The sequence below is a fragment of the Corythoichthys intestinalis genome, chromosome 3 (genome assembly GCF_030265065.1).
Source record: "Corythoichthys intestinalis isolate RoL2023-P3 chromosome 3, ASM3026506v1, whole genome shotgun sequence".
NCBI lineage: Eukaryota > Metazoa > Chordata > Actinopteri > Syngnathiformes > Syngnathidae > Corythoichthys > Corythoichthys intestinalis.
In genome coordinates this window covers 23,462,373-23,477,685 of record NC_080397.1, presented here as the reverse complement: position 1 = coordinate 23,477,685, position 15,313 = coordinate 23,462,373, and the positions used below count along the sequence as shown (strand labels likewise).

Genomic DNA, 15,313 nt, shown 5'->3' with positions numbered 1-15,313 from the left:
TACTTAAAAAGCTTGTAATTGAAAACTGTAAGGAAACAACAAACAAAAATAATGTTCCTCTTTTTGGTACTGGAGTCTTCATTGAAATCTCAGATACATCTCAGAAGAATTATTAGCATTTCAAAGACAAACTCTAAAACATATTTTATTCACATTCATTTTATTCAAATTCACATTTTATATTCATTGTGAACAATCCTCACTACTTACCAGTCACTATTTCCATATTGTCATCCAGGACATGAACCCCCCCCCAACTTTCCATTTTGAATTTCTCCAGACTGATTTATGACCACCCACATGAAGTAGAGATAATCAGTACATCAACAAGTAGTTCATCACATTCACACGTGTTTTCAGCGTCTGTGTATGTGTGTTTTAGTCACAGCTGAGCAGTCACAACGTTGAGAGGTCACGGGCAAGTCGAAGCAGAAACATCTGTTTCCCAACAATACCCGCCATAACACCAGACCACACTGCTCTGTTACACCATTTGTTGAATACCAGAATGGGTTTGAATGATCATTGGTTAATTATGAAAAGAAACAGAAGAAGGGGAAACGTACAGTATTTACAAATGTTCACGTTTATTCAAGTTCACAGTCCAAAATAAAAAGTCACACCCATCAAAGGCATCAAATGCATCAAAGGCTGTGGTTTTTTTTTGTCTTCTTTGGAATATTAGTCCACATAGAAAACAATAAAATGTTTAAAATTTACACCATAAAATTGAAGGTGTGTATTTACGAGACAAAGTGGTATATACAGGGTGATTAAAAAAGGTGCTAAAATCATCATCCATTTATACATTTTAAAATCATTGAAATAGACTGATTTTTAATTAATTTATGTAGTTATTTAAAATTAATAATTTAATAAGAAAAGTTTATAGACGTCATAATGTTTTGACGGGGTGCGGGGCCGATTCGTAGGGGGCCTATCGCCGTCAAAGCTGACCGAGTGGAAACAAGAGTTTTTTCCGTTGAAAATTCTTGTGAACCCAAAAAAAAATATGGGCCATTCGCATTTATTTTACGTAAATATGTCTAATGTGCTGCTAGTCTTTAAGTCACTGTGGCGGCCCCCTTAGTACAACAAAGAGCTTTTTGCGTTGAAAATTCTTGTGAATGAATGCTTAAATCCCTGAATTTTTTATAGATATGGACGTAAAACAGTCGATTTTTGGTTAAAAGCAAAAAAAAAAAAACAAAAAAAAAAAAAACGGGCAGCAGTTATTTTACATATATATTGCGAGGTATAATGCCAATGCTGTAACGGCTAATTTCTCCCATTGATTTTTTTCACAATGTTTCAAAATGCATGATTGGTACGAAAGATGTACAGCTTTCGTACTTTTTCAACCCAACCTAAATCTGGCGTTATATCGCTGCATGTGACCGACAGCTAATAAATGAAGCGGCGTGTGGGACAGCCCCCTTTGGGAAGGTGTGACGCAGTGAATTGGGAATGTGTCATGTCGATACATTATGAAGTCTATGAAAAGTCTATTTAACAAATAAGTAATTTTAACATATTAAAAGTCATATCGGCTTGATGTCGTCCATGCCGCTGGTGGTGGTCACATTGAGCACTTGTAAAGCATGAAATAAAAGTATACAATACAATACAATACTTGTATCCAGCTAGTTATTTATTGTTTTTTTTTGTTTTGTTTGTTTGTTTTTTTTTTTATTTTAAATACCGCCATGCTATTGGCACATTCCTTTTGAATCACCCTGTATTTTAGACTTGTTTCATTTTCTTAAAGCAACACTTGGTAACTTTTCAGTTTTGGTCGATTTTAGTGGTGTGGTGGACAAAAGCGGTAGTGTTCTGCCTTAAGGAAGACTGCATTTCCCATGAGGACCAATGCACACCTGCACAGTGTCATAAAATCATCAGTCAATCATAAATCAATCCCCCGGTTGCCTTCAGATAGATTAAACAACATTTCTGTTTCCAGCGTCTGTGTGAAGGATGAAAAGTAATAAGACAATGAATCCAGCTGAGGCTAAACAATAGCCAGTGGTGCCTCCAGAAAATTTTCACAGGGGTGGCCAGATGGGGCCACTTAAAATCTTAGGCTGACACACCAAAACTAAAAGCCATAATTTCATGTTTTTATGATTTTGTTGCAGTAAAAAGGCCAAAAGAAAACTATCAGAAAGACGCCTACTTATTTACTTTAGTGTATTGTGTTATATTTAATGTTACTAATGATTTTATGTGCATAGCCCATAACAGTACAGTCAACATTTTAAGTCAGGGGTGGGCAAACCGGTCCTCAAGGGCCGCAGTGGGTCCTTGTCTTTGTTCCAACTGATCCAGCACAGAGCTTTTAACCAACTAGGTTTCATTGGAAATAAGGAGCACCTGACAGCAATCAACTGATTGCACTCATAACACACCAGATTGGTGAAAAGGTGTCCTCTTGATGGGTTTCAGCAAAAACCCGCACCCAGAGCGGCCCTTTGTGGAATAGTTTGCCCACCCCTGTTTTAAGTTCTACAATAATTCTGTTGTATTGTGCTATATATATATTAAGCATAAAGTGAATTTTTATCCCATTTGGGATGAAATGTATAAATGATGCTACTACAATCTAACGATATACTGACAAGTGGGGAGGCCAGTGGGGTTGCCAACAAATTTATAGAGGGGGCCGTGGCCACCCCTTGGTGGCGCCACTGACAATAGCATATGAGGGTTAGCAACCGTGTGGCTAAACACCCCCCCCCCCTACTCCACAAGTTCGGATGGGGGTGGTGATATGGTCACACCTGCATGTGCGGGCCAATGTTTATTCGGTATATCCTGGTAGCCTCCCTTTTTTTTCTCCTCAGACAAAAGTTTTTGTTTCTTTTGTTGCTCTGCCATCTTTGCAGAATTTGCACAAAAGGGTTCGGATCGTGTTCCATCTTAATAATGAATGGGAAAATGGGGAAGTGACGTATGCTATAAAGCAGTCAGCACATTTGTAGTTTTTTTAAATTTTTCATGTGTGTGTGTGGCAGGGGCCCTGCCACCCTCCTCAAAGTTAATTAGTGCCGTTGAAACCGATTCAGACCCCCTCAAGTTATAAAAGAAGTGTTATTCAACTAGTTGTCAGTCGACATATTATCACAAATGTTATGAAAATATTTTACAAAGGTTGAAAAGTTACCCAGTGTTGCTTTAAGACACTTTATCCTGGTGAAGTTATTGACAAAAATATTAGAAATATACAACAATATTAAGAATATGCAACTTTATCCTTTTTTTTATCTTTAAAATATATTTTTTTCAAAAATATGCCGCGTTATCATGAAAGAATTTAAACTCATATTAAAATATATGCTCGTTTAAATTATGTAACTTTATCATGAAATTGTAATTTTGATCTCTAAATTTTAACTTTGAAAATATGCAATGTCATCTTCGCAGGATGACGACTTGAAACAAAAAAAAAAAATAGTACTCTTTTGAAACTTAGATCTTAATTTTACAAAGATTATCTGAAAATTTGGCAACTTTATTCTTGCAATTTTACCACTCTCGTAGTGCCATTTTTGTCTTGTTTTCCGAGTGAATTTTATACCCTTTCATAATCCTGAGGGGAAACTAATTTTCAAAATGATGGTTCGTACGTTTTCATTCTCAAACATAACAACAAGTGTTTTGGGGGGCCATATCTAGAGTTAATTGACCCAAAACGAACGGGAAGTCACCTGGAAATGATCCAAAATCAATAGGAAGTTATCCAAAATCAAGAAGTGACCTAAATTTGAACCCATATCAACTGGAAGTGACCCAGGGTTGAGCCAAAATGAAAAGGAAATGAACTAAAGCAACAGAGACTGGCACGTAAATGTCCAAAAATTAATGGGAAGTAACAAATTCAATAGGAAGGTACTTGTAAATGCCCCCAAATTGACAGGAAGTGACTCACAGGAGTTTAACAACTGGCAGAGTAAAGCATCCCATAGTGAAGCTACAGTTTTGATTAACATTTCATCAGTTTATAAATCTATTATTGATTTTAAAAATGCAACAATGATTTAATAATTATATATATGGCGGAAAACACAGACAAGGCTGAAAAAGCAGTTTCTGCTCTTTCACCCCTCTTCAATATAAACTGCTGTATTTTAAGCCAAAAGAACTGATATGTTTGATAGAACAATATGTCTATATGCGGCCATAACAGTTTCATGGCACATTAAGCCCCCAAACTATTTTTAATTTGTCCGTTTTACCCTGGAGACCCCCGTTTACAGACACCGCGCAACCGCTTTTGTTTCAGCCCAGCCATAAAAAGAAGATAATTATATTTAATATTCGAAATGTCTCTCATTTTTTAGCTCAGAATCATTAATTGATGTCTAATATTTAGTTTTAAAAAAAACGACTTTATAAAATTATTCACTTGCATATTTTACTTTTACACAAATTACGTCACAATGAAAAGAATAGTGTCTGTAAATAGGCCACGGATATGTGCCTCATAACTATTGCTTGTATTTTTTTTTTTTTTTTTTGTTAATGGTGCATTTTCCCCGATATTTTAGATGACAAATGATCGATCCAAACAAAGAAGAATTGAAAAGAAAAAAATGTTTGATAGGGTAAATATTTGAAAAAGATGATCTCTACCACTCCTTGAAGTCTGCGATTTCTGCATCGCGACTCTTTTTATATTACCGTTTCACCCATAAATTCCCCAAAAAGTCCGGCTGTGGCCATTCACAGCTGTGTCTTGACACTCAGTGGGACATGTTACATAGAGTTTTTGGATCGAAACAAGGTAAGTACGCGATAATCTTGTTAAAATCATGGTGTCTTTAATTATGCTCTCCCATGCTCTCACCTTGAGTTAGGGTTTAGGGGTTTATTATTATTATTTTTTTTCCAAATGCCCACCTGTTTAAACATGTTCTTCCCCCAGAAAATTGAGATTTTAAGCTTTCCAATGATGTATCACACATGCACATAGGACAATTTTGAAATTTGGCCAAATTGGGGGTCTCAGAGCGGAACTTCTAGTCACCTGTTACACACAGCAATTGATAAATACATTTGTTAAATTACCACTAAGTCACTTGCATTTTAGAGATAAATCATTGACTCCCAGTTCAGTTAATGGGACTGGATGTCTATCGCCGTCAATAACACTGAAACATGATCATTCATTGCCAACCCACAAGACAAAGCCAAATAATAACCCAGACAAGTGTTTATTAAAGTCAAGAATCAACCTTGCACAGGCTTCATGTGTGTAATTACTCATATGACAAGTGTACAATGGCCAGTTGGCTGAGCACTTATGAGCAACTTTTCCACTTTGTTTTTTCTCAGTAAGATACACCAGTCCATGGAGGTATTGCACAACAGTTTACACTGTAAAAGCAAGACACACACTCACACAGACACTCATTAATTCAGCCGGACAGACAAAGCCGAGAGCATAAAAACATCTAAAATACAAAGGCAATCTTAAGGTGATGAAATCAGACAATATATTTGCATTCAGAGAGGGGCAAAAGGGGAGTATGTTGGAGTGTCACTCAGCCATTTTATCAAGTCCGTGTTCATGTTTTCGGAACAAAATAAGTGAACTTGGCTTCATGTCCTTATTTTGTGCAGGGAGATGCAGTTGAAACTAAAAGTTTACATACATTACACAAAAATCCAGTTTTTCTCACTGTCGCTAGACATGAAATCAGTTTTGTTTTAGGTCAATTATAACTGACAAAAATATTTCTTTGCGCCAGAAAAAGGTGAGGATTTTACATGCAGTGAGATAACTGCTTTTAAACTTGTGAAATCCCAGATGATGATACCACGACCATGGTCTTTTATTGTCATTTCTAGTGTAATGACATAATTTTGTGTAATATCATTGTAAATGCCAAGATAACAAAGAGGATTATAAACTTGCATACTTGCAGTTCATCCCTGGGTGCAATTCCCAGACGCCTGAAGGCACCTTGTTCAAACAATATATGTAAGTATGAACAATGGAATTGTCCATCCATCATTGCGCTCAGGAAGCAGACATGATTTGTGTTCTAGAGGTTAATGTGTTTTAATCCAAGAATTACATAAATGATCTGAGGCTGCCAGCCCTTCCAGTCAGTTAATGGGTACCAAATATTAATCGAATGTACTTTTATGAGTTTGAAGACAGTATTGATATACAGTATCGTCAACGTATATAATCATTATTACACTGATAGTTATCTATTGAAATAATTTCGCTAATACTTTTGACCTCTAATATTAATCCTTTGACTGCATTGCACATGTAAATAATTTTACATCTCCAAGTCAGCCATTTTGTTTTTTTACACACACACACAAATTTTAAATTGTGGGATTATCTTTTTGCCATACAGCCCATCTCTAATATCAATCGATTTTTAGCGAGAGGAATTGTCATACCGCCTGCCGCGCCTTATTTAATGGATCATTTCATCTTTTACTTCACAAACTTTTCGCTCCATTGTACAATTTGTATAGTCCGCATGATTGCATATATTTTTCAGTCTGGGCATGACGTAAAACACGTCACGTGATGAATATGTATGTTTAGTCTTGTACTATATTCCCCAAACTAACGTTATTTTCTTTTTGATTGGATTTATTATTCAGTCGTGGTGACATAAAATGGGTAACCCGACAAAAGTTCTTTTCGGGTGTGTTATATGGATTTTTTTCCAACAATACTTTGGTCGGGTGGTTATGTAAAATGTGTGATGCGCATATTGGGTTGGCAGCATGTAGATATGGAATTTCCTACATGAACAAGTACGTTGGAGGCTGCTGAAGGGTTAATAGCGGGGTCTGATTTCATGTCAGACAATAAAAAAAAAAAAGCATAAATGTTTGGATTTAGTGTATGTAATCTCATAGTTCATAACCACCGCACAAACAAATCAGTCACAGCGGGAATGTTGACAAGTTCAATGAACATCATGAAGCTGATAAGAAATGTGTCATTGAAGAAAAAAAAAAAGCAACATTTAAGACATAACTTAATTAAACGGTTTTAACACTACATCACCGTATGACAACAATACGCGAGTTTTGTCCTCCGCTGCTATTGACGCGCCACAAAAGAATACTTGGCCCCAAATCGCTCCTCCAGCCCCCATCCGTGAAAGTCGCGCTGGACGTTGACCTCGGTCTCATCGCGTTGAGAGCAGCTACATGATGGGGGATGCAGGACCGGGGCGAGTGGGAAGGCCAAGATAGAGAGTGAGAGAAACATAGGCGCGTCCTTGGGGACCAGGTAGCGGCATCACATGACCTCGCAGCAAGAGTTCTGTTTCCTCGCCTGACACGCATGCACAAACACACAGGTTACGACAGACACCACAATATCCAGTAACAATTCGCCTGCTACTCACGGTTTTATAAAATGCTTTGGACTGACTCCCCAAGTGTTCTGACTTGGCCACGAGGTCATCCAGTTTCTCTCCTCTCTCCAACAGACTTTCCATGGTCTTGTGCTAAATTTGAGAGGAAGAATTTGAGGCATGTGGTCTCTTTTGTGACACACGAACGTGCACTAGAGTACCAAAATGATCTTGGTGTCGTCCAGCTCTGCCTGTACTTTGGTCATTGCATCTGCCTCCTTGGGGTTCTGAAATGAAGCAGTTCAGGTTACCTTTCACTTCAAACGAAAGCCACTTTATTCGTTTTTACTGATTTAAAGGAACAATACCTGATATTTGGCAAGGTGAATGTCTAGCGCTTTGTAGTTAACTGTGTCGGGGTTACCGGAGGGCCAGTCTATACTGTCCACCTGCCTGGAAAACTCTTCTAAAACCTAAAATGCACAACATCATTTCATTTACGGTAACAGGCAGCTTCATCAACGCTTTGCTCACCTTGTCGAGAAGTGTGAAGCACACTCTCTGTGGGTATTCAGCATCTGCTATGACCACCGCACCCAGGTTGTCATTCCTCACATACACATGACAAAGGTACTCTGTAGGAGAACGTTCCAGGATTAGGAAATTGTCAATTAACACCTCCCTGAGCTTTGCTCTGCTGTTTGCAGATGATAATGTTGAAGGAGGTAAGCAGGAATGTCCCCGATCCGATCACGTGACCAAAAATAAAGATGAACAAGGGTATTGTCAAAAGATACAAAAAATGTTTTGTAATAAATTATTAAATAAATAAATTGCCATGGTAACTGATCGATACTGGGCATCGGCAAATCCTAAAAATCCGGTGACTCGGGTGCATATCCACTGTTTGCTAAAACGAGAGGATGCACTGGTAGCTGTTCTTAACCAGTTTTCTCAGGACTTTATTTCCAATGAAGGTCATGCGTGATGCAATTACAGAAGAACAGTTTAAGGCTAGCCTTGGGTGTTTTGACAGATTTAAAGATGAATAGCCAAGAGTAAGCTACAACAAAGCTGCTAAGCTAGCGTTGATCGGCGTTTGCCCAGAGTTAGGGGTGTAACGGTACACAAAAATCTCGGTTCGGTACGTACCTCGGTTTTGAGGTCACAGTTCGGTTCATATTCGGTACAGCAGGCAAAAAAATGCAAAATATAAATGTGCTAGTTGTTTATTACACACTTTTTTGCTTTCAACAATAGGAACATTAGCCTATACGAAGCTAGAATTCTGCTCAAAAAGTAGCGGGTATTTAAAGATAATAATCCAACAACAATTTGCCTTTCAGACCCCACGTATTGGTCAGCTTTCTTTCTGAAAGAAAGAAGGGAAAAAAATGCTGTGCTAAAGAGAAAAGCAATCCCAATGACAAAGATTTTAACATGTATTTTACAAATGAAATGCCTCCATGAATCTTTTTTTTTTTCTTATGAACGGTTTTCAAAAGCTTTATTGGTGGATTTTCTCAAGTTAAATCGCCACACAGAAATTAATCAATTTAATTGTGTAAGCAGGATCTGTCTATTATTCTTATTATTTAATTACAGGTGTTTTAGCTCATTTCAATTTATTTTATTTAAATGGGCTTTTATTTTATTATGAGTTTATATTTCACAAATGTGATGTAGTATTCATTTATGTTGTATATTTTCTGTTGTATAACTTTAGTTCCTATGTGAATATTAGTTCCTACTTGTTTTGTTGTGGTAGGAGGGTTTGTATTGAACATGGGGCTGTGTTGGTTATTATTATAGCAGAGAAGATACCAGTAAATCAACAAAGACAAGTCAACTGTGCCCCGATCTACCACTCAAGAGATCTGATGGACTCAAAAAGTGGGTTACGATTATATATTAGTTTAAAAATCGACCGGATTCACCGTATTTTTACTCGAGTGACTTCCGGTCTGCCCGATCCTAGCTAGTAGTATTGACGCAGGAGGGCCGCGTCTCGCGTCAAATAATAAACTCTGCCATTCCTTTTGGGTGCGTTGCGTTGAGCCGCTTCTGGGACGCGTCTAACACACGGTCGCACTGCGACTGGTGTGCATCGGCTGATTGACTTTAACGGCCGCCTTTCCCTGCGTTCTTGGGGCGGCCACGTTGTCGTGCCATTGAGGTTTCTGGGTTATATACTGTCCTACTGTGTTGGTTGTCATTATAGTAGAGAAGACAGAGTAAATATAATCTACACAAAGAAACTAACCTGATCGACTCACAGCCTCAAAAATTAAAGGTTACATTACGTCAGAAACTCGTTCGGTACGCCTCCGTTCCGAACCGAGCACCCCGTACCGAAACGGTCCAATACAAATACATGTACCGTTACACCCTTACCCAGAGTTCATCACAACAGCCTACCTTTGGAATTTTTAAGAGCAACTTCAATACACATATCTTTACTGGCTTAGTAGCTAGGTACGAGTTGGTAGGCAGTAGGCATGTGCCGGTATGAGATTTTGACGGTACGATAACCGTGGGCAAAAATACCGCGATTTCACAGTATCACGGTATTGCAATTATAGCTCCAAAATGTGTTATTTTGAGATGGGTTAAAAAAAAACATTTTTCCACTGAACATGATTTTTTTGTTTGTTTTTTCAGAACATAGTTGCAAATTGGAACATGACTATATTGTTAAAATAAATTATCAAAAAAATATATATATATTTTAAATAAAATTAAAATAAATATAACTTCTAGACTATACCCACAGCCACAGCTCAAGTTGCTCAAGATTAGAGAAAGAACAAAATAATTTCTATAAAAAAGTAAAAACACTTCTGAATAAATTTTTTTAAAAATTCTACTGCATGACTTTTTTTTGAGGGTGGAAAAGCTCAACTGAAGTTTCACCATTTTCAGCCACTGTGTCTGTCAGCTGTAGTCTACATGATGTCAAGCCTATGTGTTAAAAAACAAAGAATTCATAAGTTAATAAGTTAGCTAAAAATGTATAAGTTAGTTTAAAGTTTCAGTTTCAGTTTCAGTTTATTCGCACATCATCAAATACAGTACATAATCATACGCTAGCAGTTCACATGTTAAGATGGGCAAATAGGACACTCCAAAGAAGCTATTCAAAGCTTTTAGCAGGGGCCCAGTTAGACAACACACACATACACACACACGCAGGCACACACACAATTAACTGTGGACAATTTCAAAATTTTGGTTACATTGGATTTGGTAAGAGACATCAGTAGTGTTATTCAAATAATCAGCATATTATATATACATTGCTAGGAGATGAGTTTTGAGTTTTTTCTTAAAGATGGAGATGGAGTGTGACATTTTAAGTGTTTCATCCAATTCATTCCAAATCTGTGGTCCTTTGCACACAATGCTAAAGCTTGTACACTTTAGCCTTCGTTTTTTCCCTGTGATTTGATGTTTTCTTCTGGTAGTGTATGTGTGTTGAGGAGTACAGACTAGGACGAGGTCACCTAATTTATAATTTAGTCGATAGATAATCTGATACATTACACAAGCATTTTGGTAATAGTTGTGGTCTTTAAGCCTCAGGAGGTGGTGGCGGTGAAAAATTATTTTAGTTGGAGCATTAAACTCAGACCATGTTAGGGCACGTATAAGTTTTTTCTGTAGTATTTCAAGCTTTTTTAAATAAGTTGGATATGTGTTGCACCATATGACATTACAGTATTGTAAGTGTGGTTCAAATAAAGATTTATACAAAATGAGAAGTGCAGAGAGTGGGAGATAGTGTCTCAGTTTAAAGAAAAGAGCAGCATATCTTGACAGTTTATGTGTAAGATCATCAATATGTTTTCTAAAATTAAGGCACTCATCAATATGGACTCCCAAAAATTTTGTAGAGTCGACCCTTTCTATGTTTTCTCCGTTTATGTTTAGGCAGATTTGTTTAGTGGCTTGTTTTTTATGAGAGCGAAACACAAGTGTAAGTTGTGTAAATAGTGTAAATATTGTTGTGGAAAGGTTTCATCCAAACAAAAAAAAAAACAAAAAAAAACATTGGGAGTGAGACCTCTCCTTGATACAGCGAACGTGGATTTGTGCTAGGGGCAAGAGCATCTTTCGCAATTAGCGATCTTTGATGCTATCCCCTTTTCCCCTTCATTCAAGCGAATCAAGCTTGTTTTCTCACTCTGCGGCTGTAACACTCGACGAAGTTGCTCTCCCTGCTAAGCCTAGGCTAACATTCATCTTTGTGAGCTTTTAGTTAGTTTCTATATTGAATTTGAAAGGAAAATGTGTGTTTTGTTTTTGGCGAACTTTTTAAAGGTGCTAATCTGTTGAAGCTACTCACACATGGAAAAATACAATTGTACAACGTTTCAAATGTATTCATTTGGTATTTTCCACTTACCACGATTTGAGAGCTCAATAAATTAAAGAAAAGTACGCCTTATGTTTGGAGTATTTGTTTTTGGGTTCACTGGCTGTCCAGCCGATAGCGTCACTTTCACACACAGCAACCAATGGGAGGGGGTGAGCGCTGCCGCGCCAAGCCGCTTCTGGCTGCATTTTTGACACATGAAATAAAGCTAATACCGTACTAAGGTCTGATGGAAAATTTTAGTCGTTTTGAAACCGCGACGTTTTCACACCACGGTAAATAAACCGTGAAACCGGTAACCGGGACATGCCTAGTAGGCAGGTAAGTATGATGGATGAATATTGTTGACAAAGACCATGGGCTCTGGTGGCTTTTCTACCTTGTTCTTTTACAGAGGCACGACTTCCAACTGTTGTCCGCTCAACAATCAAGGCACTGGTGAAGGTCATGAATTCCTGGACGCTGAGAAAAAACAAAATAACAAGCAATATGAGAGATGAAAAACTCAAAATGACTGGGAAGCAATTAAAAAAAAATCAATATTTAAGTAAGACTATTTCCTAGTTGTCCTCCTATTACAAAAGTTGAAGGGATCAAACAAACTAATTTTCCAAAGTCAAATATTTCAGCAAAATTATGAGGGAAGGAAAACATTCCAGGATGATGTTAAAGTTTGGGATTTTCTTCACGTCAGAATCAGGGAATTACTTGAAACTGATGAAAATATGCCGAACTCCAAACACAATATCACTCACACAAAAAAATTACCAACACTGTAAAGGCATCATTTGAGTGTCAATTTACATACCCTCCCCAGTCTTTAATTTGCCTGATATTTTATAATGTCAGCAAATGAACGAATCCAATGTTTCTCCTGGCTCAAACGATTTTCGAGTTATGGGCGTTCAAAGCTTGGGTGCCATGGCAACTTTTGGAATCAGGGAATGGCTTACTAAGTTTTGGTCCATCATTGACTTCATAATGTAATTATGATGTTTATGGGTCCATATTTGGAAGCCCCATATTTTGTTTTAAGTAGGTAATGACTTTTAAATTTTAAATCTATGTCTTCTGCCCCTGTCTATGAGAATCGGAACTCAAAATTGCACAGCTGTACTATTTTTACAGAAGGGTCCTTTAAAATGTTTAGTGTTGGTGGGGATTTCAACTAAATTCTGATCGTATTTGGGAACTTAGCTATCTATTAGGAGAGATTCAAGGCACTCAGGCCTTTTGTGGGGGTACAGGAGGGCTGCCAATACAGCTATGGGACAAAATTACCATTTCCGACCCCTCCTTTAGTCCATTTCTTGGCCATGTGGACACATGATCATCGAAGCCCATAAACAGTTGCATTTCATGAACGTTTTAAGGCACAAGAGCTTTGACTATCCAACTTCTTCACGATGAATGTGCCTTTTGATATTTTTTGGATATCATTAGGTCCGTAAGGCAGGTTAACTATTGTTTTAACTGTCTATTCATGTCGACGCTAGTAAAAACAAAGCCACATAATTAATTCCCGATAGCTGAATGACAATTAACACAGGCTTTTAATTTGAAAGGCTTACTGACAGACAGTTAGGCAAACATGACTTTAGGAAGAAGTGCATATTCTGACAGACAGTGCCCGAATACATAGATAGAGCCCATGTGTCTCTGTCCAAGTATATAAGTTATAGTTTATGAGTGCATTAACATCAAACCTGCCTACCTGGACTTTTGAAAGAAGTTGTAAGAAGAGAGGTCGTAGGCCGCTTTCAGAAGGTTGGCTTTGGTAGCTCCTTTATAATGGACACTGAGGCTATAGAGCTTCATGGTGCCACCAGCAAACAAGGTCCAGTACACTGGACAAAGTGGAACGGGACATGGGTCAGATGACGAGCATTATCCGCCCCAGATTACTCTCGCGCAAACTCAGCGTTGTTTGTTAGCGAATAGAAGTCCTGACAGTAATTGAAATGTAGCAACACCTTACATTTTAATTTTACTTGATACACCGAGTATTTGCGAAAATGCAGACACTACGTCAGATTATATCAACATTTTTTCCAAAGTAAGGCCCGAGAGCTAATTAGCTATAGATGCTACCAGTAGCTTCTTTTCGTGAGGCCTCCTTCACTTACCTTGGTTAAAACAATCAGCAACAACCACCTTGATTAAAATAAAACAATAAACAAACTATTGTTTTACTCGAAAAAAACATTAGTTGTCCGTCTTTCAAGTAGCAATCCTAAACGTCCTTATCCGGTGTAGTAGTTCTAAGAAGATGCTAGTTTCTTGTGACCAATCACCACGTCACTATCATCTTTAGGTCCCTCCGCATATTCACACCCCATGAAACAAAATAGTTTTACAGCGATGGTTCCGTTTATATAAAATAAATAAATAGATAAATAATAAAAAAAATAAAATAATAATTAAGGACGTTTGAGGAGAAAAACTGAGAAAGCGCTGTCGTATTTTGCCCGTGGCTATCACCTCTACAATGTTTTGCTTTGTATTAAGTAGTACAAATCGGGTAGCCGGCTAGCGGTGATGAAAACAGCCATTGTACACATGCCGCCATATATGACGCTAGATGTGAAAAGGTGGAGTCCGCAGCCTACCGAACTGTCGGCCATATTGCGTCGGGGGAGTTCATGCGGGCTGGTAATGTGTGAAAGGTCAAAATCATAAGTGGAGTTTGGGGGGTTGCATGGGACCAACTCAATGTTAACTGTGGAAATAAGTGGCAAATACACAAGAATGTGTAACATTTTACTGAAACATTTTTCTAATAGAAAAAAAAAAAAAAAAAAAAAAGGTATATATTGGCATATAGGTCGTTGTTCTGCCTTTGGTAATACTGTATGTGTCAAAGTGTATTATTTACCATTATATTGAAATGCATGCCTTTTAGTTTTCAGCAGGGGTCCCCAAACCTTTTCCTGTGAGGGCCACATAACTTTTCCCTTCTCCGATGACAGAATGAACAGAAAAAGTGTGACGATTGCAGGAGTGCCTAAATGTAAAAATGTATTGTTTTTCAGAAAGCCACAATCAAATAACCCTTTCTGGATTCTTCACGGAACAAAAGTAAATAAAATAAAACTAATAATATAATATAATATAATATAATATAATATAATATAATATAATATAATATAATATAATATAATATAATATAATAACACTATTATAACACTATTAATTAAATAGATAATAACCAAATAACTCTCTCTGGGTTCTTCACAGAAAAAAAGCCAGGAAATAAATAACACTATTGGGGGGGAAAAAATCGAATTGCTCTTTGGTATTGTTCAGGGGGCCGGACCAAATGTGGAGGCGGGCCGTATTCGGCCTGTGGGCCGTAGTTTGGGGACCCCTGGTTTATAGCATTAATTCCCAGGCGAATTAAAGATCATTTCCAAATGGTAAAGCATAAAAGACAAAAAACATTATCAAGACAAACGGAAACAAGTATTCATGTTAACTTAAACCTTTCGAATATATAAGACTTTTGTTTGATTATGAAGAAGTGCACACAATCACAATTGAAGAAATATTGAAATACACACCTATCGCTAGCCCGGAAATAATCTAGAAATTGAGTGAAATC

The 15,313-nt window shown here is 37.4% G+C and overlaps 1 protein-coding gene across 2 annotated transcripts; it reads right to left on the bottom strand.

The window, feature by feature from the left end:
* Positions 1 to 5,194: 5,194 nt before the first annotated feature.
* On the bottom strand, positions 5,195 to 14,254 carry ykt6 (YKT6 v-SNARE homolog (S. cerevisiae)). 2 transcript variants are annotated; one of them, XM_057830784.1, is made up of 8 exons: positions 13,839 to 14,250; positions 13,427 to 13,559; positions 12,092 to 12,174; positions 7,872 to 7,972; positions 7,706 to 7,810; positions 7,559 to 7,624; positions 7,389 to 7,490; positions 5,195 to 7,315 (listed from the first exon to the last, which is right to left on the bottom strand). In XM_057830784.1, the coding sequence occupies exons 2-8, from the start codon at positions 13,528 to 13,530 to the stop codon at positions 7,280 to 7,282; spliced, it is 597 nt and encodes a 198-aa protein (XP_057686767.1). In that variant the 5' UTR covers positions 13,531 to 13,559; positions 13,839 to 14,250; the 3' UTR covers positions 5,195 to 7,279. The 2 variants fall into 2 exon arrangements, with proteins under 2 accessions (XP_057686767.1, XP_057686769.1); XM_057830786.1 differs by lacking the exon at positions 13,427 to 13,559 and having other exon boundaries at positions 13,839 to 14,254.
* Between the last annotated feature and the right edge of the window lie 1,059 nt (positions 14,255 to 15,313).